This window comes from Ciconia boyciana, chromosome 22, assembly GCF_034638445.1.
Source record: "Ciconia boyciana chromosome 22, ASM3463844v1, whole genome shotgun sequence".
Classification (NCBI taxonomy): Eukaryota; Metazoa; Chordata; class Aves; order Ciconiiformes; family Ciconiidae; genus Ciconia; species Ciconia boyciana.
Window position 1 is genome coordinate 1,350,394 of NC_132955.1, and position 23,599 is coordinate 1,373,992.

Genomic DNA, 23,599 nt, shown 5'->3' on the forward strand with positions numbered 1-23,599 from the left:
CGACTCTAAAACCACTAAAATCTCAACAACAACAAAAAAAAATTTAATAATAATAAATCGTGTGCCCCCCACCCCCCCCGGCAGCACCCGCCGTGCCCCCTCCACCTGCACAGGCCTAAAAACCCCTCCAAACTTTTACAAAGGTTTTAAAACGTATTTATAGATATTTATAGATATTTATATATATATACTTTGCTTTCTTTTCTCTTTTAAATGACTCTGCTTCCTCGGCGTGCGGGGTCTGGCCGGGTCCTCCCCGCCGGACGGCCGGGACGGGGGGGGGTGGCTCGGTGGTCGCGATCCCGTGTGTGCTGGTGCTGGTGGGGCCGGGGCGTCCCCGGGGACGCGGCCGAGGGCCCCCGTGCCCCTGAAATGTGACTCAACCAACGCGCTTCGCCCGGGGCTGGGGGGGGCCGGGGGCTGCAGGGCTCCCCGCGGGGTCTGCTCCAGCGGGGGGGTCCCGGGGCTGCGCCGGCGGGGGGGCTGCCAAGGAGTCCGCCCCCGGGGGGGCTGCAGCCAGGGCCCAGGCGCAGGGTCCCCCCCTGCGTGCCGGCATGCCGGGCTCTGTCCTGGTGCACGCCGGGCGCGGGTCACGGCGAGTGCGTGGCCGGGCTGCTGCGGTTGGAGCTGGGCGAAAGGCTGGGGCTGCAGCTGCCCGGGGGGGGCCCCAGGCTGCCCGCGTGGGGGCTGCCCGGCTGCCCCCCCAGTGTGTCCATGCCCTCCGAGTTCTCCAGCATCTCCTGGATGAGGGGCGGCATCGACCCCGGGATCTCCATCTTCAGCGTGATCACCCTCTCGGCGCCTGCAGGAAGGGTGGGGGTCAGCGGGGCCCGGGCAGTGCCGGCACCCCCAACCCGGCACCCCCAACCCGGCACCCCCAACCCCGGCTCTGCTCCTCCCTGGGTGCCGAGGACAAGGGACATGGCCACGTCCCCAGCATCCCCGGAGGATGCGGTGCTGTGGGAACCCCCTCCCTCGTACCCTCCGGAGGATGCTGTGCCCTGGGGAAGGACCTGGATCCCCCCAGTGATGCCGAGCCCAAGGGCTGCTCCCCCAGGACACGGAGCCGCAGCAGGGCGGCCGCCCCGTCCCCAGCGCTCACCCTTGGCGCTGATGCTGCGGAGATCCGTGATCTTCATGAGCATCTTGGGGAACATGTGGGGCTTGTTGGGCCTCCTCTTCCTCACGTAGATCTTCAGCGCCTCCAGCAGCGGCTCCTGCAGCTTGTCCACTTTGTCGGGCTGCTCCAGGTCCTGGCGGTCTGGGGTGGGGGTGGGGCGGACAGTGGTTACAGGGGGGTCAGCACACATCCTGTCGTTCCCCCTTGCCCCCCGTGGGCACGGATATGACCCAGCTCCCTGTACCAGGCCCCGAGGGGGTCACCATGGTGGCTGTGCCGTGGCAAAGGGCACTATTTGGGGTCTTCTTGGTCAGCTCTTTGGGGAGGACAGCCAGGCAGGTGCCAGGGGTATGCCGGGGCGCTGGGCAGGGTGCCCGTCCCTGTACCCCCCCAGCACCCACCTCCACAGATGAGGCAAATGGCGCTGAGCAGCCCCGTCTCGGCATCGTCCATCTCCAGCGGCAGCAGCTGGTTGGCGAAGGCGAAGACCAGGTCGGTGAGGGGCCCGAAGCCGGCGTTGTGCATCTGCGTGCGGTTCAGCGTCAGCCCATCCGAGAAGGTCATGGTGTCCTGCTCCGGCGTGTAGCGCGTGCAGATCCGCAGGATCTGGGGGGGCGAGGGCGGGGGACTCAGCCTGGCGTCCCCTCCCCGTCCCCGTCCCCGTCCCCGTCCCCGCTCTCACCAGGATGTCGAGGCAGGCAGCTTTGAGGAGGGTGATCTGGTCGGCGATGGTGAGCGTGGTGAAGCCCGGGAGCTGCTTGGCAAACTCCACCGTCTTGATGATGCACTTGGTGGACAACTCGCTGAACTTGTCCCACAGGTCGATGTCCAGGGAGACCCGCTGCTCCGAGCTGTTGTTCTGCGGCAGGAGGCGGGGGGTGAGGGCATGGGGGGGGACAGCCGTGCTCCCCAGCCCCCCGGGACCCCCCGACACTCACCGTAGTGTATTTGCCGAGCTGGCAGAGGGCGGGGAAGGTCTCCTGGTGGGCTTTGCGCACCTTCTCGATGAGCTCCTCCACCTCGGGCGTGATGATGTAGCTCTCCGAGCACTCCGGCTTGGGCACGTCCTTCTTCTTCTTGTTCCGGTCATTGCGGACGGCTGCGGGGATGGCAGGGTCAGCGTCACCCGGCCCCGCTGCCACCCAGCCCCTGCCCAGGGCGGGCTCGGCCCCACCGCACTCGGTCACTCCCCAGGGCAGGATGAGGACCCCACTGCCAGTGACGGTGACAAATGGCCAGCAGAGCCGCCTGCCCTGCACAGCTTTCCTTTAAATAAGCACCCAAGTCATTAGGAGGCAATTAGGGGTGACACCGCACCCGTGGGGGGCGGGGGGGGGACAACACCCCTGGCCGTGGGGACAGCGCTCAGCTCTGCTCTGCAAAGCCGATACAGCGGAGAAAAACACCAGGGAGAGAAAATGGCAGCTGAGCCACCGCACTCATCATGGGGGCGTGCGGACACCTCGGAGGCAGCAGCGGGGAGGGAGCAGCCAGGCGCAGCCCCGGCCCGCGCCCGCAGGGATCAGCCTCTGTCGGCCGGGGGGGGGGGGGGGACAGGACCCCCCATAGGTGCCGGTGAGCTGCAGCCCCTGGGATGCCGAACACCCCCCGGCCGTGCCCGGCCCCCCAGTGCCCGGCAGCCCCCTCCCGGGGATCACGGGCCCCCCCCAGGGGCCGGCAGACGGGGCAGGACTGCCGGGTGCTGGGGGAGGCAGCTGCGCCCCAGCAGCCGTCGCCCCCGGTCACCCACCGCCAGCGATGCCGCGCCGCGCGGGGTACAGCCGGGCACCATGACAACTGGCACGCAGACGCCAGGAGGCCTCGTCAGCGTCATTTATCTCTGACATCATCAATCACGCGTTGCCTGGGCAACGGCCAGGCTGTGACACAAGCCCAGGCCCCCCCGCCCGCCCCCCCCAGGGCCTCCCTGGGCACATGGCGGGGGTTGCCGGGATGGCCCACCGCACCCCGGCCCCCCCCCCCCGGCTGCACCCAGGCAGGGTGTCCCCATCACCATCCCATCCGCGTCCCCATCCCTGTCCCCGTCCCCGCACTCACACTCCTTGGACATGCCGACTTCGAAGCACTTCTGGAGGCGGCAGTACTGGCACCGGTTGCGCGTCACCTTGTTGATGATGCAGTTCTTGTCCCGGTGGCACGTGTACACCATGTTCTTCTGGATGCTGCGGCGGAAGAAGCCCTGGGGACCCCGCACGCCCCGGTCAGTGCCCGGCCCGGGGACCCCGGGGACCCGCGGGGACGGTGGCCCCGGCGCGGGGCGCTGGCAGCTCTCACCTTGCAGCCCTCGCAGGCGCTCACCCCGTAGTGGTACCCCGAGGACTTGTCCTGGCAGACGAAGCAGGGCTTGTAGATGCGGGGCAGGGGCGGGGGCGAGGGCGGGCTGGGCACGATCTCCTCCGAGCTGGTGCTCTGCGTCTCGACGGCTGCAGGGAAGGTGGCGGCACTCAGGGCACGGAGACCCCCAGGCAGGGCTGGCCCCATGGGGACCCCCCGCCCCTCGCCCCCCGACAGTGCCAGGACCGGCCCCCGGCTCCGGTGGTCCCACCAGCCCCCCCCGCACTGGCCACCCCGGCCCTCCCCGGCCACGGGGCCGGGTCGCGCAGGGCCAGCGGGGAGAGGACGTGAGCTGGGAAGATGCAACTTGACATTTCCAGGCCACGGAGACGATGTGGAATTCAGGCAGACAAAAAAAAAAAAAAAAAAGAAAAGAAAAAAAAGAAAAGAAAAAAGCCGGGATCCCAGGAGCCCCCCATGTGGGCAGCGCTGACGGCGTCTGCGGGGCCGGCACGGTGCAGTCCCGGCCTGGCGCGGGGGGGCCGGTGCCGCACACTCGCTCGCACGTGCGGGTACACACGCGTGCGTGGCCCAGGGGCCGCCCGCTGCGCCCACCGCCCCAGGGCCGGAGGCACGGCCCCCCCGGGAGGGGACGGGCACAGCAGCACCCAGCCGGCACCCCATGGGACCCCGGCAAGGGTCGTCCCCGAGGGCAGCGCTGCCCTCGTCCCTGCGACAACGCGTGCTGCCACGGCCCCGCCAGCACGGGGGACGCAGCCAGTGCCCCCTGCACCCCAAAACCTCGTGGGACATGCCTGCCCCCCCTCCTGCACCCCAAAATCCCGTGGGACTTTGCTCCCTCCCGTCCCCAGGACCACCCCTGTCCCCCACTGTCCCCCAGGACCGCCCGGGAGGTGCCCAAGCCCCCCAGGACAAGCCCCGTCCCCCGCCCTGGCGCAGCCGCAGCTGCGGCGGGGCCCCGGTGCGGCCGGGGTGCCGGCCCCTGGAGCGGGGCGCAGCCAGGCAGGGGTTAAGCGCTCCCCGGCTCCTCCGGGATGTTTGCGAATGTTTTTCTGCAGCGGAGCCAAGCGAACCAGTCAAACAGGATATTAAAGGCCGGGCCCGGCGGGGGAGCCCGCTTCCCCCCCCCCCCCCCGGCCCCGCTGGCCCCTGCACCCCAAAAAGGGCCCCCGAAAAGGGCCCCGCCGCTCGCTTCGCCCCCGGGGCCGGGGCAGGAAGAGGCCCCACGAGGGGCACCCACCCTGCGCCCACCCTCAGGGCCGAGGTCCGCTCTGGGTCCCGCCAGGGCGGTGGGGCTTGGGGGGCAACGGCTGAGGGGCGGGGGGTCCCCATCCTGGCTGCGCCACCGGCCCCTTGCCGAAGGCCACGGGGTCAGGGACGAGGGGACAAGGGGGACAAAGGCACCCACGACGCTGTCCCCCAGCACAACGGGGACGGGCGAGCGTGCCGGCAAGGAGGCGAGCGTGCGGGGCGGGAGGCGAGCGTGCAGGGCACGGAGGCACGCATGAAGGGCGCAGAGGTGAGCGTGCCAGGCGTAGAGGCGAGCGTGCAGGGCAGAGAACGCAAGCGTGCAGGGTAGGAGCGAACATGCGGGGCGCGGAGGCAAGCGTGCAGGGTGGGAGGTGAGTGCGCAGGGTGCGGAGGCGAGCGAGCCGGGCAGCGCTTCCCGGGCGGCACTGAATAAATCACCGCTGCCACTCGAGGGAGCGGAGCCATTAAAGTGACTGAGCGAACGTCGTCTATAATTTATCGCCTCTTTTATATAATTTAAGAACTTCCTCGTGGAGAGCTGCACTCACAAAATGCAGATTTGACAAGATTTTGATGTGCTGGGTGCGGAGGGGGGGAGGGGACCCGGCTCCCCCCGCGCCGGTGTCCCCGGGCAGGCACGGCTGCGCCAGCGCCGTAGGAATCCCCTGCCACCGCAGCCACCGGCGAAGGGACCGCGGTGCCACCAGGGAAGGGACGGGGCTGTGGGTGCAGCCGCCTGCCTGGCCAGCTCCCCAGGAGCCCCTCGTGGTGGCGTCAGGCCTGGGTGCCCCTCGCACCCCTGCGGGACAACGGGAGGGCACAGAGCAGCACCCAAAGGTGCTGAGCGGGCAGCATGGGTGCAAACCTCCCCTTGCTCCCGCAGGGCTGGGGCAGGAAGGGCCGGCCGGGGACACGGGGGACCCAGGCGGCCGGGCCCCCTCCCCTCCCCCAGCCCCATCTCCTCCTGGAACAGGAGGGACCCAGGCCTCCTGCCCCCCCCCCGCCCCATTCAGAGGAAGCGGAGCCCAGCTGCAGACCAGATGCTGCGGCTCCGCCAGCATCCCCGGCCGAACGAGCCGCCCCCGCCCGCGGCCCCGCCGGCCGCTTCCTGCCCACGCCAAGGGACCCCGGGGCGCCCCGACACACGGCAACCCGCCCCGGCGTGGGAAAGCGCCCGCGGGGCCACCCCGTGTGCCAGGGCCCAGGGGGGACAACACCACCGACAACCCGCCGTCGCTCCCGGGCCAGAGCCGGGGCCGGGACCCGGGCCTCCAGAGCGGCAGGACGAGGAGCAAAGCCCGGCCGGGGGCCGCGGCGGGGCTCCGCCGGTGCTCGCCGCAGGGCCTGATCCGGCAGGCAGGGCCGTGCCAGGCGGGACAGCCCCACGCCCGCGCCACGGGGCCCGGCGCACCCAGCGGGAGGGTGGGCGCCCGCCCAGGGCTTTCCTGCGGATGAGGATCCCACGTGCCCCAAATTCCTGCGCCTCTGCGGGAGCGAGGGAGGGGGGCGAAGGAGGGTCCTGGGAGCCCCGAATCATGGGGTGCCCTGGGCCGTGGGGTGCCCGGTCCTGCCCACCTGGTGCCAGGCACGGTGCTCAGCCCGCCGGGCACTGCCACCCTGCCTGGTCCCCACCGGGCGTCCTGCCCAGCAGACCCAGGGGCCCGGGGTCCCCACCACCCCGACTCACCCATCTGCCGCACCGCCACGCCGTGCCGCAGCACTACACCGGCTGCGCGCCACCGGCCGGCCCGGGGTGACGGAGCGCGGCTAACATGAGGAGACAGCGGGGCCGCCCCGTGCCCGGCGGGGCGGTGCTCGTGTACGACCCAACGCCACGTACCCCCTGAGACCCCCGCAGCACCCCACAGCACCCCTGGCAGGACGTGGACCCAATGTGGGCACGGGAGGCCCACTGCCTCCGTGGGCTCCTGCAAGCGCCACCGCCACTGTCGAGAACCACCTCGTGCCTCAGTTTCCCCAGCTGTGGCGTGGCAGCGTCCCCGGGCCCCACTGCGGCAGCGGGCAGGCTCCCCGCACCCCGAGGAGCGGCTCTTCCCCCCGCGCCAGCGAGACGGCATCCCGCCGGGCAGGGCAGTGCCGGCGCCGGGCCAGCAGCCAGCACCTCGGGCCGGCCCCGCTGGGTACAGCCCAGCCGCAGCCACAGCTGTCTCTGGGGAAACTGAGGCACGGCATCTCCGACACCAGCACCACCACGTGAGCGAGGCACCCTGCCAAGGAGTCGCGCCAGCACCCGCCGCCCACGCACCCACTGGGTCACGGTCACCATGACCAGAGACGGGAGGTGTCCTGGTGTGGGCAGGGCCCCCACGTGAGCACCACAGCCGCGCGCCCACCCAAGGCTGCAGCCGACGGGGAGTACCTCTCCTGCACGACTGGGTGTACCGGGGCAGGGGGACACGATGGCCCCCAGCCACCCCACTCAGGACAGCACGGCCCCAGTGGGATCTGGGGGGACCCTGTGCTAAGGGGATGGCACTGACGCCTGGGACACACAGCCCCTGCCAGGCCCTGCCTGCGCCCTGCCCGCTGCGGGGCTCCAAAGGCAGCAGTCCCCCGCAGCGGCGCTGGGAGCCCCCGCGGCAGCCCCACGCCGTCCCCAGCTGCAGACAAAGGCCCCTCACGCCCGATGCCAGCGGAAAGGTCGAGCGAGCCCCGAGACAATGCGGGGAGCGAGACCGCGGGGGCCACGGTCGCACACCCACACACGCCCGTGACGGCCACGGGCAGCACGCCGCACCGGGCATCGCCACCGGAAGGGCGAACCGGCGGCTGGGAGAGAGGCTTGCCGGCCCCCCGGGGATGAGGCGGCCCCCCCGGCCCCGCTGCGCCCCACGGGAGGGCCCCGCAGCCCTTATCGGGGTGAAAGTCCTACGGGGCCGGCAGGACTTTCCCCAGGCCGTTATCGCCGCCTGCGGTCCCTGGGCTCCAGGCCAGGCCGGCCGGCTGCCCGCTGGGAGGGGGCGTGGGACCCCTTCCAGCCCACCCGGGCCCCACTCGCCCCCCACCCCACCCTCGCCCCTGCACGGTGGGCAAAAAGCACAGCGGGGCCCCGTGTCCCCCGTGGGGTGGCAGCCCCCGGGCCGGCCGGCAGCTCGGGGTGCCCCTGCCGGCTCCCACTGCCCGCCCCGGCACGGAGATGCCCGCACGCCCTCCGCACCCCCCGTCTGCACAGAGCACGGGGCTGCCTGTCCCCAAGGACGGCGGGTGACCCACGGGGGACACGGGGTGGTGACCCCCCCCCCCCCCGCCAGGGACACAGGGCAGGATCCCGCTGGCCGGGCCCCACATCAGCACCCAGGACACCCCGGCCCAGGGGTGCACCCCGATCCCCGGCGGGGCCGTGGCGGGGGGGGCCCACGCTGGCGCTCCCCCTCCGCCCGTGCAGCAGCAGCAGCAGCAGCAGCAGCAGCAGCAGCAGCAGCAGCTCTGTAGTTAATTGGATTTTCTCGGAGCCCTTATCAGGAGGGAGCAAAATTCCCGGCGGGGCCGGCGCTGCCGCGGCCCCCGCCCGCGGGAAGGGGGTGCCAGAGGCGCAAGGGGGGGCCCCCCCGGGCCCCGGCCCCCGCCGCGCTGGGCTCGGCCCCGGCCCCGGCCCCGGCCCCGGCCCAGCCTTCGCCGAAATAGGACAAGGGTTGTTTATGGCCGAACCGGCGGCATCTGCGCAGAGCCGGGCCCGGCGCTGGAGCCGGCGGGGAGGGCGCTGGGCCGGGGGCTGAGCCCGGCACACCCCTGGGATCGGCACCCAGCAGCCGGCTCGGCCCCCCCGCCCGCGGCCAAGCCCCCAGCACCCCCCGCTCTGCACCCATCCCCGCACCCGGCACCCCGCAGCGCCCCCCCCCCCCGCCCGGATCAGAGCCGGGTTTCGGGCCGGCTCTCCCCGCCCGGGCGGGCTCCAGCACCGGCCCGAGGCGGCGGCGAGGGGCCCGGCCGCCCCCGGGGCGCGGGTACCTACAGCGGCCGGAGCTGCTCCAGGGCGGGGGGCGGCGGGGGGCCCCGCGGGGCGCGGGGGGGCCGCGCTCCGGCAGCAGGCAGCCCCGGCCCGGCCCGTAGAAATCCATCCGGAGGAAGGGGCCGGGGGGCAGCCCCGCCACCGCCGCGCCCTCGTACATGGCCCGGGGCCGCGGGGCGGCTCCCCCCCGGCCCGGCGGCGGGGGCGGCCCCGGCCGGTCAGCGCCCCCCCCCGCGGCGGCCGGGCCCCCGGGGCGCCCCGCGCCGCGCTGCCATGGCCCCGCCGCGGCTCAGCCGGGGAGCGGGGCCCCGCCGCTCCGCTCCGCGCCCGGGCAGGCGGCGGCGGCGGCGGCGGCGGGAGGCGGAGGAGGGGGAGGGGAGGAAGGCGCAGCCCCGCCGGCTCTGCGGCTCCGGCAGCCCCGGTCCCTCCCGACACCAGCCGCCTCCCCACAGCCTTAACCCGCTCCGCGCCGCGGGGCCGCCCCCGGCCTCCCCCGCCGCCGCCCCCTCCCCCCCCTTCCCCTCCCCGGGGACGGCCGGCACCGGCCGCGGGGGGACACGGACGCGCGGGGCCAGCGCCACGCGGGACCGGGCCGGGCCGGGGGGGCGGGAGGGGGCGGCACGGCGGGGCCGGGGGGGGCTGCCCGGGGCCGGGGGCTACCCGGGGCCGCGGCTCATTTGCCTAATGGGATGCGGTGAACTGCGGGTGAACCCGGCTGGGAAGGGCTCACCTCGCCCTGACCCCCGGCCGCCCCCCCGGGGGTGCGCGTGCCACCGCACGGGGGGGGGTGGGGGGGGGTGTGCATGTGTGCGTGCATGCGTGTGCATGCGTGTGCGTGCATGTGTGTGCATGCGTGTTCCACTGCATGAGGGGGTAGGTGCGTGTCTGCGTTCCCACTGCAGAGGGGGGGCCCACGCGTGCTCCTGGTGCACCACTGCGTGGGGGGGTGCGTGTGTGCACGTCCCCGCAGTGCACGGAGCAGCCTGTGTGCACGTACACGTGTGCGCAGTCCTCCTGCACACGCGTAGCGTACATGTGTGTGACACCGAGTCCCCACCGACCACAGGAGCAGCTGAGCGCGTGCACACATATGTCTGCGCGTGTGTGCGCCTGCACATCCCCACCGTACCTGTGTGTGCACGTCCTCACTGCACATGTGTGTGTTTGCGTGTGGTCCACGCAGGGGAGAGCACCACACGCTCCCCCCTCCCCATCCTCCCAGGTCCCCACGGGAGGTAGCACCCCAAGGCCAGCACCCCTCCCGGGGCTGCCCACGCGGTGATGGACACACAGGCCGGCATCTCCCCACGCGCCACGGCCCCGCTGCCCACACCCAAACAGGGACGGACCCACGCCAAGGACAGCGGCCACAGCCTGGGCTGGCAGGACGGGCGCCGGCAGTGCCACTTCCCTGACGCGCCGGTAACCTCCCCACCGCACGGTCTCACCCACCCACCCTCGCTTCCTGCAGCGCAGCACCGCTGCCACAGCCACCCCGCCCCGGCGCGTCCCACGGCGGGCACGCGGCCCCTGCCACCCCGAGGTCTGCTCTGCCCCGGCCCCATGCTGCCACCGCCATGGGGTGTCCTTACAACAGGGAGAGCCCAGGACGCTGCAGGGCCCATGCAGGCCTCCGGCCGGGTCCTGCCACGGGCGAGGGGCAAGAGGAGCACACGCGTGTGCACGGCCGGACGCTGATGGGAGGACGCACATGCCAGCCCTGCACGGCCACACGCAGCAAGCAGGGAGCGTGCGTGAGCAGCTGCGCGTGTGCACGCGTGTGTGCACGCGTGTGTGCACACGGGGCAGCATGAGCACACACCCCCCAATGCCGAGGGCACCCTCCCGCCCACATTCTGCACACCCACGCACCCCCGGCCCCACACACGCCAGCGGCTCCCCCACCCCACCCCAGTCCCAAAGTGAGCAGCCAGGGCCGCCCAGCTTTTATTGCAACCTCCCCCCCACCCCCCCAAGAGTGGGGGGGAAAAGGGAGAAAAACGAAAAAGAATAAGAAAAAGGCCGGGGGGCGTGTGTGCATGTGTGTGTGTGTGTGTGCATATGTGTGTGTCTGCGCAGAGCAGATCAGCAGCGCCTGTTTAAATAATAATAGAAAGTCAAAGGCTTTGCTTAGCCAGCAGGTTTCTGAACAAAAGCCCAGCGCTCCTCCAACTTCCTGCAGCGAACATGACAAATGTCTGCTTTGACTCATTTACCAGCGCTGGAAAGAATGTGGCTGCGACGGAGGGGACGCAGGCCGGTGGCACCACACGGCTGGGCCGCGGCACAGCCGTGCCATGCACGCACGCTGGCGGCTGTGCCGCCGGGCAGCGCTTCCCGTCCCGTACCGGCGGCAACAGGAAGAAACAGAGATTAAAAAAACCCAAAAACCCAAGTCTTAATGCAGAAGCCAAGAGGAACAGGGCGAGGGGAGCGCCCCACACGCAGCCCTGCGGCACGAGGGGGACGGGGACGCCCCGCCACGCCCCACGGCCACGTCCCACCACCCCGCCAGCAGCCTGGAGACAACAGAATGAGGCCCCCCCCTCAGCAGCAGCCCCCGGCCCCGCTTCCTCCTGGCCCCGCTCACGGGGGCGGCCGATGCTCCGGGGAACACAAGATGCCCCCCCACAAGCGTGATGGAGACCCGGCCACAAAGCCCATGGGGACACCACGGGGGACACCACGGGGGACTCCGCTGTGCCCAGAGCGTGCAGCTGCAGGAGTGCAGGGTCACAGCCCCAGCGGACAACGGGACGCGGGTGGGGACAGCCGGGACCCCCACGCAAACTCACCCATCCCAGCCTTGGGGTACAGGGTGCCTGGCCCCGGCCCCTTCCCCCCATCCCCACGCCGGCACCTCGGGGCCCCGCAGCCCCCCTCCCGCCCGCCCACTTCAAAAGACCCCATTTATCCCCTTCAGCGGCTTTTGAACGCGGCGAATTCCCGGCCTGCGCAGGCGGCTCCCCCCGGCCCCCCGTGACAGTGATAGAAAACCTCCGCCGTAATGGGCTTTCCCAGGCGCGGGGGCCCAGCGCCCAGCCCGGCCTCATCAATCTTCCCCGGGTGGGGATGGGGGGGCCAGGGGGTCCCCAGCACCGCACCCCGCAGGGGCTCCCCGGCCGCTGCCCCGAGCGGGGCCCCGCCAGCCCCGCCGCCCCCCGCCTGCAGGGAGCACGTTTTGCTCATTAATTTTTAAAAATTAATTAATTACAGGGCGCTGCGGGGGAGCGGCTGTGGCGCAGAGGAAACCAGAGCCAGCGGGTAGGGTGACAGGCCAGGCCCGGCCACGGGGCCCCCCGTCCCGGCAGCCGAGAGCGGGGCCGGGGTGGGGGGGGCCGGCTGCCCAGGGAGGGGGCCGTGCCGGGGTCCCATTTCCCGCAGCCTGGGAACCAGGGCAGAGGGAGGGTCCGGGGAGGGGGGGGGCGGCAGCCCAGGGAGCCCCTCGCGGGGCAGGGGGTGGGAATCCCTCGTGACCCCCCGAGACCCCCCCATGGGCCAGCACTGGGCAAGGGGAGGGGACCCCCGGGGACAGCCAGGGCCCGTGGCAGCAGGCCACCGCAGAGTCCGTGGGGACGGGGACGCAGCCACAGCCCCAGCACCCCCACACGCACCGACACGCGTGTACACACCCGGCACGGGGACACGGGCGGCCTCGTGCCGCGTTCGGCGTGCGCACACGGGCGCGCAGGAACAGGCACACGCACAGCGGGCTGGGCACTGAGCGCACCCGCGCACACTTGCTACACGCACGCGCACCCCCCCGCACAGCCCCAGCTGTGCGCACACGGACGTGCACACGCAGGCACAGCGCACGCGCACCGCGCCACGGACACACGCAGGCAGCCAGCTCCGTGCACGCGCGGCGCGGATGTGCGCACCCCCTCGCACGGGGCGCGCGCGCACGCACCCCCGCAGCGTGCACACACGTGCACACCCACCGTGCCAGAGCACACGTGCCCACACGCAGCTCGGAGCGTGGAGAGGCCCCACGCCAACCCTGGGTGCCCCCCGCCACCGTCCCCTGCCTGCCCCGGGGTGCCCCACGTCGGGGCCCAGCGTGGGGCAGGGGCTCCCGTCCCCACCCCGCAGGGGAAGACGCGGCGCTTGTGCCGGGGGGCCGCACCGGGGGTCCCCAGCACCGTGCCTGGCACCTCCGCTCACCTCCCCTTCGCCCGGCGCTCTCGACTCGTGGCACGAAGGGCCCCGGCACGCGGGTCTGGCCCCAGCTGGGACGGCGACTCCCAGGGACACCCACCTCAGGCAGGGGGGTGGCAACGGGCCCCCCCTGCACCCGTGCCCGGGGCGAGCGGGGCAGCCCCCAGCACAGGACGCGGCCGATCCCATTGCCCCACACCGGGGGCCCAGCACGCAGCACCCCAGGGGGCCGGATCCGGCCCTGGCAGCTCCCCTGTAGCCCCAACACCACCGGATCCCCATCTCAACACCCACGGCCGCGGCGGGGCGACCGGCCAAACCCCGGGGGGGACATCTGCACCCCCAGGAGGGCCCAGTGGGATCGGTCCCGGGGCCGCGCAGCTGCAGCACATCTGGCGAGGGCGGGCCGGCGGCGGGGCCAGCGGCAGGGCCGGACACACATGAGGAGGGGGTGGTTGTACTGGGCCCCTCCGCAGCCCCCCAGCCCCAGGTCCCCCCAGCCGAGACACGGACCCCAGCGTTTCCCTGCCGGCCCCGCCACCAGGAGGGAGAGCGGAGGAATCCCACCCGGGCACGCACCGAATCCTGCACGACCCACACAAACGGGGCACCCACCAGGCTGTACGGGTGCTACGGGGGGGGGGCAGACACGCTGCCATCCCACCAGGACCCCTGGGCACCCCAGCAGAGAAGGCCAAGGGGAAACTGAGGCACAGCCCACCTGGCCACCATCAGCCCCAGGGCACCCTCCAGCCCTCCCCAAGGCCCCCATCCCCAGTGTCATGGAAAGGGGGGGGGACAGGCGTGTGTCCCCCCCCCAGCCCGTTCCCACAGCGCTGTACAGGAATGGCCCCAGAGCCAGCGCGGGGGAGGGGCCCCACCCGCCGCCACCCAGTCGCTGAACTGGTCCCACTGGGTCCCACCGCCGCCGGGGCGTCTCCGGCGGGGGACAGCGCCCGGGGCCGGCCCTGCCCGGGCCTGCACCGTCCCCCGGGGCCAGGGACGGGCTGGGGGGGCCCCGCCACACCCCGACCCACGGGGGCCTCCCCGACGGTGGGTGCCGCAGGGCACCCATGCCGGCACGGCACGGGAACGGGCAAGGGCACCTGTCTGCAGCGGTGCCGGCGATAGGAAGGGGTCCGGCAGCCACCCCACGGCACCCAGCGAGGCTCTGGGGAAACTGAGGCACACCGTGAGCCCAGTGCCGGGGTGAGGGTGCGGGGAGGACCCCGGCCGGGAGCCCACCTCCCGCAGCTCCCAGCTGCCGGCGCGGTGGGGCGGTGATTACCGGGGCCGTGATGGACGACCCTGTCAGGGGGAAATTGAATCAGGAGCAGACGCGATGATTGCCTTCATCGCCTCCCCCACGGGCGGCCCCCGCGCCGCCGGCGAACAAAGAGCCGCCGTGGGGACGCAGCGTGGCACCGGCCTCCCCAGCTCCCCGCCACCACCGAGCCCCCCGTCTCCCAGCCCAGCCGCGGTGGGTGCCGGGGACGGTGACAGTCAACGGCCTCTAACCAGGGCCAGCTGGGCCGTTAACAGCCAGGGTATAAACACGGCCATTAACGAAGGCGGCCACACAGCAGCAATTAACTCGCACACATCCCGCCGGGTGCCACTGCCCGCTCCATGCCTCAGTTTCCCCAGCAGCAGCGCTAACGGGGACACACGGGGGGAAGTGCCTGCCGCTCGCCTCCCACCGGGCGAGGAGCCGGTGCCCCCCAAACCCAGCTCCCCATGGGTGGGCAACGCGGTGGCTGGGAGCAGAGGCACCCGCTCACCGGTGCCACTGTCCCGGGGCAGGTTACAGACCGGTGCCGGAGCGGCAGCCTAGAGACAGCACCCACACCCCACACTGGGGACAGACCCTGGCACAGAGGGGACCCCGCACACACACCCCCCCACCAGCACCGGGGGTCCCACCACCCTCCCCGCGGGGCCGCGGTACTCACTGGCGGGTGACGGGGTGCTGTATCCGCTGACGGGCAGCTGGTGCTGGATGCCGGCCAGCGTGCTGGGTGGCGAGAGCCCCCCCAGCATGTGGGGGAAGAAGAAGGCGTAGGGGGGCACGGGGTAGCCGTTGAGGTGCCCCCCTCCAGGCGTGGGGCAGGAGCTGCTGTTGCTGGCCATGGCGGGGGTCTCCGGCACAGGGGGGCTCTCAGGCGTGGGGCGCGGGGGCCGAGCAGAGCATGGGGCCCGTGGGCAACCCGCTGCCCGGCGGCTGTCCTCGCTGGCGGCGCTGGCTCCTGCGATGCTGCAGGGGGGGAGCAGAAAAGGGGGTTAGCGGAAAGACTGGGGTGCCTGGCCCCCACCCCAATGTGGCACCCACCAGCCTTGCCTCAGTTTCCCCAGACCCCCCCCGGGGTCGCATCCCCTCCCAGCCCCAGGAGGGCGCAGCCGGCCGGGCCCAGCGCTCCCCACGAGATTAATGACAATCCCCCAGATTAACGACACCGCGACTGGCAGGGCCCGGCAGGCGCAGGTCGCTAATCCCAGCTTAGTGGGCGAGGGGACAGGGGGACGGCGTGGGGACACTGCGGCCCCACCGGACACCCCCTCAGGCCAAGGGCCACGCGACGGCCCCAAACCTGCTCACCCAGGCCTGGCCCGGGAGCAGGCGCACACGGGGGTCCCAGGGGGGCAACACCCCTTGTCCCAGCCTGGGGGCCTGCGAGGCAACTGCGGGGGGGGGGGGGACGGACGGGCGGGCACGCCGGGGTCCCCTGAGGACAGCGGCTCCGCTCCAGCCCAGCTCTGCTGTCATGGCCACGCACCCTCGCCGGCTCTGCTCCCCCCACGCCTGCACCGAGCACGAGGGGGCTCAGCCACCCGGCCCCGGGGCTGGAGGGGGCTCATCCCCCTGGGACCGGCACCCGGGGACTCAGCCTGGCAGCCCGCCGCAGGGTTGGGCTCTGCCCGTCGGGGCGCAGCCCCCGCCCCGTGCCGTGTGCCGGGCTGGGCCGTGTGCCGGGCTGTGCCAGCAGCTCCCACGCCAGCCTGGCGGGGTACAGACCCCGCGGCCCAGGCCAGGCCGGGGGGCGGCGGTGGGAAGGGGGGCACGGGGCTTTCACAATCCCGGGCTGGCTGTTTATTTAAGCGCTGGCGTGGGGCCCGGCGGGGGCTGTTTATTTGCCGAGAGTGCTGGCTCCCGGCCCCGCGGAGGCGGAAAAGGATCCAGAGGAACAAGGCTGAGCCGCCCGGCGAGGCGCTGGGGAGGGGCTGGGATGGGCACGGCCCTGCCCGCCCCCCCCCAGCACCCAGCTGGGTGCACCCACTGGAGGCAGGACCCCCATCCTCCCAGCTCACCCCAGCACCCACAGCCCCGGTGCTACCCCCCGCCCGTGGGGACCCACTGGAGCACCCGTGGGGAGACCCACGGTCCAGCTGCCCCCAGGGTGGGCACCCAGGGGCAGCTGGGGTGGGGGTCACATCCACCCCCGGCACAGGGTGCCCCGCTGGGTGCTGCAGCGCGTGCCGGATTCCCACAGGCACCGCGGGGGCACGGTGCTGGACACCGGGTCAGCATCCGCCCGGGCACAGGGGCCACGGCTCAGCCCCGGGGAGGGGACGGCCCTGGCATGGGGTCCCCACATGGCGCCGCAGGGACCCCGGCCCCCCGGTGTGGGGGCCTGCCCGTGGCCCCCGAGCCGTGCCGGCCGGGGGGAGCAGGGGGGAGGAAGGCGCGGGAAGAACTGTTTATGTTTGCCGGTGCCAAGTGCTCGCCGGGCACCGCGCCAGCCGTGCCGGGGCCCAATTACTCAACCCGCTCCTGCCCCCCCTGCACACCGCCGGCCTGGGACCGAGCGAGGCCAGCACCGTCGGCCCCGCCACTGTGCACCCCAAACCCAGCGGGCGGCTGCCAGCCCCCCCAGCCCCTTCCCAACACCCCCGACGGGACCAGCAGCGGCCAGGAGGGTCCGGGGAGCCCAACCAGCCCCACTCCCGTGGGTCCCCGCGGGCAGAAGGAGCCGCAGCCCAGAGGAGCCCTCAGGGGCCCCCGAGCCGGCGCAGACCCTGGCGCACGGCTGCTCCCTGACCAGGGGGTCCTGGGTGTCCCAAATGGGGGTCCTGGGTGTCCCGGCCAGGCCCCGCTGCCACAGCGTCCCAGGCCAGCAGCGTGGGGCTGGGGGCCGTGCAGCCCCTCGTCGGGGGCCTGCGCTCGCCCTCCCCGGCGCCTTTTCCTCCAGTCCCCGGCAGGAGCTGGATGGGGCCCGGAGCTTCCTGGAATCCAGCGCCTCGTTCCAGCCCCGCGGAAAACACGGCCACGGGGCCCGGGCCAAATCCCAGCCACGAGGAATCTCCCGCCCAGGCCGGGGGCGGCCCCCGGGAGCGGACGGACGGACGGACCAGAGCCGTTCCCAGGGCCGGCAGCAGTGCGGCTGGGGGACCACTGCTGCCCAAGCCACCCGTGACCCCAAACCGGGGCACGAAACCCACCCCACACGCCCGGATAGGCTGGGCAGCGCTGGCACAACCCCCCCCAAGAGACCCCTTCTGAAAATGCAGCCCCCAGGCTGGATTCACTGCCCACACCCGGGCAGGGACGCATCCTGCGTGGCACGGCCAACACGGACCGCAGAGCGACGGGGATTGCACCGGGACGGCGGCACCACGACACCCACCTCCCCAGTGGCCGCCCCGGCCCTGCCGCCAAGGGGTCCGAGCAGCCCCCCCCCCGCCCTCCCGTCCTACCCCAGGGGCAACCTGAACCCCTCGGTGCAGGCAGCACCCTCCGTCCTGGTGCCCATGTCACACCACCAAACCCAGCCGCGCTTCCTGCCAGGGTACACGGCGATGGCAGCGCCAGCGTCCGGATGTGACACGCCGGTGAGTGGGGGCACCGCCCTGTCCCCGTCCCGTGTGTGTGTCCCCCCCCCAGCACCGCAGCGGCAAGCGGGACTGGGGCTGCTCTGGGGTGCCTGGCGGGGCAGCGGGCAGTGGCCAGGCCCTTCCTGTCATGCCTGCGGGCACCGCGCTCCCGGCCGCAGCTTCCCCTTGCTGCTCTCGATTCCCAGGCGGCCAGGTTTCAGTTCAGCCCCGGCCCTGCTACCACCCTGGACCCTTTCACCCTGCTCCCCTGCCACCCCAGACCTTGTCACCCTGCTCCCCCGCCACCCCGGTCCCCTGCCCTGTCCCTGCTGCCACCCCAGAGCCCATCACCCCAGCCTCCTGCCAGCCCACTCCGCTCCCCAGATCCGGCAGGGGCAGCTGCTGCCCACATCCCCCATCAAAGCTGGGGGGGGGAGACCGGAACAGGTCACAGGGACACCCCAGTGCCAGGCCACCCCGCGGCACATAGGCAGAGGGCGGGGGTGCCGTGCCCCCCGGCGCAGGGGGAGCAGGGTGGCCCCGCTCCACTGGCAGCCTCCCGGGCAGGGCAGGAAGCGCCCACGGAGCCGCTGTGCGGTCACAGCCTGCGGTTTCCTCGCTGCTGTCAGCGCCCAGCCCGGGGCGGCCTCACACGCGAGGCCGAGGGCCTGGCAGTCCCCCGCCGCTGCCAGCCCCCCCCCGGCTCTCCCCAGGCCGGCCAGTGCCACGCAGGGCGTGCGAGGTGCCCCCCGACAGGGCTGCCGAGAGAGACCCCCCTCCCGTATCCCCGAAGCATCTCGGCCGTGAGTCACCATCACGTTTCTCACGTCCCCGGGCAGGCGTGAATCATGCCCCAGCCCGGCGGCAGAGCCAGAGCCGGCGGCACACACTCGGCACAGGCGGCGTGCGCCAGAGCCGGGGCTGCCCGCGGCACCCATTCAAGGGGATCTGGGAGCGCTGGGGCCGGTGCAGACCCTAGGACTCACACGCTGCTCCCAAGGACCAGCGGCGCACGCAGGGGCCCGCTCAGCCCCACCGTGGGTCACCGGGCAGCGCCGGTGCCCCCATGCCCTGGCACCCTGTGGGCAACAGCAACCCACACGCGGCTTCCACCAGCATGGACCCTGGTGTCCGTACTGGCCTCCCCACCCTGTGGGGGCACACAGGCACCCCAGGGAGCAGCCGCCAGCCCCATGGTGTGGGTCCTCGCCCCGGCACCCCCACGTCCCGCTGCCGGGTGGAAGCCACAAACTGAAATTCCACCTGTCGCAGCCGGGCCGGCTCCGGTTACGTGGGGAACGCGCCACTCCAGTTACACCTCCCGCACCCACCACCAGACACGCCATTCTTCTGCGGGAACAGGTGCCACGGCCCCCGCCACGGCCCCCAGGACGGGCACGGCTGTGCCACGCCACCACCGGCGCCAGCACCGCCCGGGGCCCGCTGACCCACGGGTGCCGGCTCGCCGGATCCTGGAAGGAGCGAGCCAGCCCGGCTCAGCCCCCAAGGCCCAGCAGCGCCCAGGCCAGCCCTACCCACCAGCCCCTCGCACCACGGGATGGCCCCGCAGCACCCTGGGGACCCCCACCCACACCCCAGCGCCGCCTGCCCACGGAGGTGGCACCCCCAGGCCCAGCCCGGCCCCCACCCTGCGGCACAGCCCTGACCCTCGGGACGAGCCCAGGGAACCGCAGGTGCCGCAGCCCTGCCCGCTGCCAGGGGAGGGTGGCAGGCCCGGGGTGCCCCATCCCAGCCCCCCGCGGGCTCCCGGGAAGCGGTGGGATTGCGCCACGGCAGCCACTCGCAGCAGCCCCCGGTTGTTTTTAGCCCTGGATGCGGCACGCAGCCGGCGCCCTGGGAACGGCGTGCCGGGAACAGCGCGGCCCCAGACAGCCCTTTCTGGCTCCGCGACAGCCGGCAGACAAGTGCAGCTGGCTGCACCGCCGGCCCGCGGCACGGGGCCACTCGGGACACGGCGCCCGGGGCTGGCGTGGGTGGACGCAGCGGGCAGGCGACCGCACGACACCCCCGGACACCGGGATTCGGTGGCACCATGCCCCCGGCCCGGGCAGGCTGCTGGGATCAGGCTGGGACCTGGCGTACCTGGGGGGGGGGGGGGGGGGCAACCGCCCTGGGCCGCAGGCACCGCAACCCCGCACGCCGCAACCGGGCCGGCTGCGGGAAGGCGTGCAGATGCGTGGCAGCGCCATGTCCCCTGTCACGGCCTGGCAGCTGTGGCTCAGCCGGGGACAGCGGAGGCCAGGGCAGGCGCACGAGGCCCCTCGCCGGGCCCTGCCACGAGCCACCCCCCACTAAGCTGCTTCCAGCCGCAGGGAGATTAACCCATTTTCCGTAATCAGCACATGTGTCACCGCAGATATGATCGCAGCCCCCCCCGCGCCTGCTGGCACCGCAGCCCGTCCCCCTCCTAGCCACGGGGCTGGCACTGCCACGGGGGGGCCCTGCGGCATAGGGGTGCCCCACGGGGTGGGGTGCCTGTGGGTGCCGGGGGTCCCTGGGTACACGCTGCAAGGGCCCCACGGCTCCGCCGGCCAAGACCCTCCCCGAGACGCCACAGCAGCACCCCAAAAAGGGCCAGGGGACCCCAGAGCCCAGCCACCCTCCAGGCTGGCAGCGCTGGCATCGGCGCAGGCCCTTGCCGGGGCGGGTGGCCCAGGGCATGCTCTGCCCGCGGCTGGCGCAGCCGAGTGTGGCACGTCGACACGCCAGAGCCTCCTGGTTATAAATAGAGCCGGAGCCGCGGAGCTGGTGAATCCCAGCGCCGCAGGGCAGGCGGCGGCACAGGCCCTCCCCGGGCTCGGCAGCCGCGACGCTGCTCCTGGCACGAGGACTGAGCACCGGGGACACGGCGGGTGTGCAAGGACAGCCGGGCGACGCCGGGCATCCCGGCTGGGACAGGGTGCCGTGGGCACCGGGCGGCGTGGGATGGAGCACGGGGCCCTGCCCTCCTCCCCACTGTCCCGGTGACCGCTGGCGGCGGCCGTGTCACCCGGGGGGACCACGAGCGGAGCGGCGGATGAAGGGGCCGGGCACCCACCGGCATCCCCGGTGCGAGCACCCGCGGGGCCACCCGTGTCCCTGCGCTGCAGCAAGGTCACCCCCAAGGGCAGGGCGCGGGGCCCACGGGTGACATATGGCCCAGAAGCGGCGGCCGTGGGGCCGCTAAGCCACCAAGCCGTCACCCGCTAATCCCAACACGGAGGCCGGTGGTCGGGACACCGCACCCACAGCTGCCGCCAGCGCCTGCCCGGCACCCCTCGGTGGGACGGGCGTCCCTGCGGCGGGGACCGGCGTGGGCACCGTGGGGAAGTGCCCGTGTGTCGTGTGTCCCCCCCCTGCACCCACCGGGCTGCAGGACGGCCCCCCCCGCCGCCCAACGAGGTCAAAGGTCAGAGGCACAGATTTGGGGGACACCCCGGCTCCGGCGGCCAGAGGGGCTCTGCCCCGGCCCCCACCCCCACCCCCCCCCCTCCGGCCCGGGGCGCTGCTGCCCGGCCCGGGGGGCTCCCCCCACCCACGGGGCCGCGGACCGGGGAGCCCCCGGCAGGGGCGGCCCCTCCCCACCCCGGCCGCCACCGCCGCCGCCAGGAGCCCGCGGGGCTCCGCCGCCCCGGGCCGGCCCCGGGCATCTGCTGCGGCGGGGAGGCGGCGGCCGGCGCCCCCGCCCGGCCCCCGGCCCCGCCGCCGCGCCAGCGCCCTGTCAGCCGCGGAGAGCGATGGCTTCCTCCGCCCGCCGGCCAGGAAACGGCGCAGACGCCGCGCCCGCCCCCGGACCCCGGCCCCGGCCCCCGCCGCCCCCGCGCTCCCGGCCCCGCTCACCCGCCGGGCCCCGCCGTCTGCGCCCCGGCCCCCGCACCCCCAAAAGGGGAAGCGACCCCGGTCCCCCCCGCCCGCCTCCTCCCCCGCGGTGGGGGGGGGGACACGGACACGACACGGACGACGACGGGGGGGGACGTGGCTGCGCGCACCGGCGGCCCGGGGGGGCCCGGCTCTCCCGGAGGGGCACCCCCAACACCGCGCTCCATGGCGGGGGCCCGCCCCCCCCCCCCGGGGCGGTGGGGAACCGCAGCCCCTCGCACCGGGGGTGCCCCGAGCCCTCCCCGGGGTGGGGGGGCAGCGCTGCCGCTCGGGAGCGCCCAGCCAGCCGGTCCCGGGAGGGGGGACCCCAGCACCGGTAACCGGAGAGGGTGAGGGGGGGGGGCCGGCACCGCCAATCCCGGGGGCAAAGCCACGATCCGGAACGGGGGCGGCGGCAACGCTGCCCCTCCGGGGCTCACGGCAGCCTCAGCGGGGCGGGGGCCCTGGCCCCCCCCGCGGGGACCCCACCACCACCGCGTCGCGGAGCGCGGGGGATCCCCCCCCGCCCCCCCTTACCGGAGGGGGATCCCCGGCGCCGCCTCCCGGGAGGGGCCCCCCCCACCGCCCCGGGACCCCCGAGACACCCCCTTCCCCGGGGCAGGACCTCCAGGAGCCCCTCCCAGGGCGGGGACACCCCACTACCCCGACCCACTGTGGGGGGGGGGGGGGAAGGGGGGGGTCCCGGTGGGACGACGACACCGACCGCCCTCACCCGGTGCGTGCACCCCCGCCAAGACGGCGACCCCTCCCACCGGCACACCGCAACGGTTCCCCCCCTTCCCAACCCCCGGTACCGGGACCGCGACAGAACCTCCCACCCTACCACGGGTGGACACGGGGCCCACTCGTTTACCTGATCACGGTAGACTTCACCCCGAAATCCTTAAAACCGGAAAGCTCCCGGTGGTGCTCGCATGGCGGAGGCACGGAGAGACCCGGCCTAAGGGAAGGCGGGGGGGGAACGGAGGGGGGTTTAACGAGCGGCGGCCGCGGCCATTGCGAGTCATGTGCTCGCGGGGAAACTTTACCCGGGGCTGGGCCGGGCGGGGCGGCGGCGGCGGCGGCGGCGGCGGAGGGCGGGCGGGCGGGCGGAGGGGGGGAGCGAGGGCGGACGCTCCGCCCCTCCCGCCGGCCACGCCCACGCCCCGCCCGCCCGCCAATGGGGCGCCGCCTCCGGCGGCGCCCCATTGGCGGGCGGGGCGGGGCGTGGGCGTGGCCGGCGCTACATTGTAACTCTTTGAAGTCACCAGAAGGCGGAAGGGGAGAAAGTGGGTGCGCGCGCCGCGCGAAGGGGGGCTCTTAAAGGGGCCGCGCAACCGCAGCCTCCTCACCCCTATTTCCTGCCCCCCCAACGCTCACCGACCGAGTTCCCCCCCCCATGATTCAGGGGCCACGCAAGGACCCGAGGGATGCCTAAAGAGGGGGAGGGAGTCGCGGGGGTGGGGGATGGCAGAGGGGGCACCCAGGGTATGAGGGGAAATGCGGGGAGGGGTGTGTGGGGGTGACCCTCCCCCCCGCGGGGGGGTGGAGGGGCAGAGCTGGGACCACCCAAGGACCCCGCGGCAGGGTGGGGGGGGGGTCAAGCGGGGTGTGGGGGTGGTAGGGTTCCCTGGGTGGGGGATCCCCCAGCTGCCCCCCAGGCTCAGAGGGGCAGGGCCGGGGGTCACCCACGGCCCCCTGGGGCTGCAGAGTGGCTGCACCCAGAGGGGGGGGGGCTTCCCTGGCCGCCTGCCTGCCCCCCGCGGGGCCACCGACCCCGGGGACGGGGACAGGGACACGGCACAGGCTCCTATCAACCGCGCTGCTGTGTCCGCAGCACCCTCGCCCCCGCCAGCTGCCCCCACCCCGGGGTCCCGGTGACGGCCCCGGCACCCCCGTGTCCCCCGCACCGCACCGAGCCACCCACCCGGAGCCCACTGAGGGCAGGCGAGGGGTTAAAGCAACTTCGCTGTGAAAAAAAGGGAAGAAAAAGGAGAACTGCAGCACTGGGGCAGCCCTGGCACAGCCCCGCGCAGGGACAGGGCCCTGCAGGAGCCCCAGGCCCCGGGCTGGGACAGAGGGGGCAGGGGAGGGCCCGGTCCCCCGTGCCGGTTCCC

General features: G+C 73.6%; 1 protein-coding gene across 2 annotated transcripts; it reads right to left on the reverse strand.

Annotated features, from left to right (window-relative positions):
* Positions 1-83: 83 nt before the first annotated feature.
* Positions 84-22,569, reverse strand: RARA (retinoic acid receptor alpha). 2 transcript variants are annotated; one of them, XM_072886049.1, is made up of 9 exons: positions 22,357-22,569; positions 14,768-15,069; positions 3,416-3,564; positions 3,179-3,320; positions 2,059-2,219; positions 1,803-1,979; positions 1,522-1,726; positions 1,103-1,261; positions 84-802 (listed from the first exon to the last, which is right to left on the reverse strand). In XM_072886049.1, the coding sequence occupies exons 2-9, from the start codon at positions 14,943-14,945 to the stop codon at positions 591-593; spliced, it is 1,383 nt and encodes a 460-aa protein (XP_072742150.1). In that variant the 5' UTR covers positions 14,946-15,069; positions 22,357-22,569; the 3' UTR covers positions 84-590. The 2 variants fall into 2 exon arrangements, with proteins under 2 accessions (XP_072742150.1, XP_072742151.1); XM_072886050.1 differs by lacking the exons at positions 14,768-15,069; positions 22,357-22,569 and adding an exon at positions 8,661-8,838.
* Positions 22,570-23,599: the final 1,030 nt, after the last annotated feature.

Coding starts and splice junctions, on each gene's coding strand:
- RARA (XM_072886049.1), bottom strand. CDS start 14,945: ATGGCCAGCAACAGCAGCTCCTGCCCCACGCCTGGAGGGGGGCACCTC. Junction 2,220..3,178: donor AGTCGGCATGTCCAAGGAGT/GTGAGTGCGGGG, acceptor CCATCCCCGCAG/CCGTCCGCAATGACCGGAAC. Junction 1,727..1,802: donor CTGCCTGCCTCGACATCCTG/GTGAGAGCGGGG, acceptor TCGCCCCCCCAG/ATCCTGCGGATCTGCACGCG.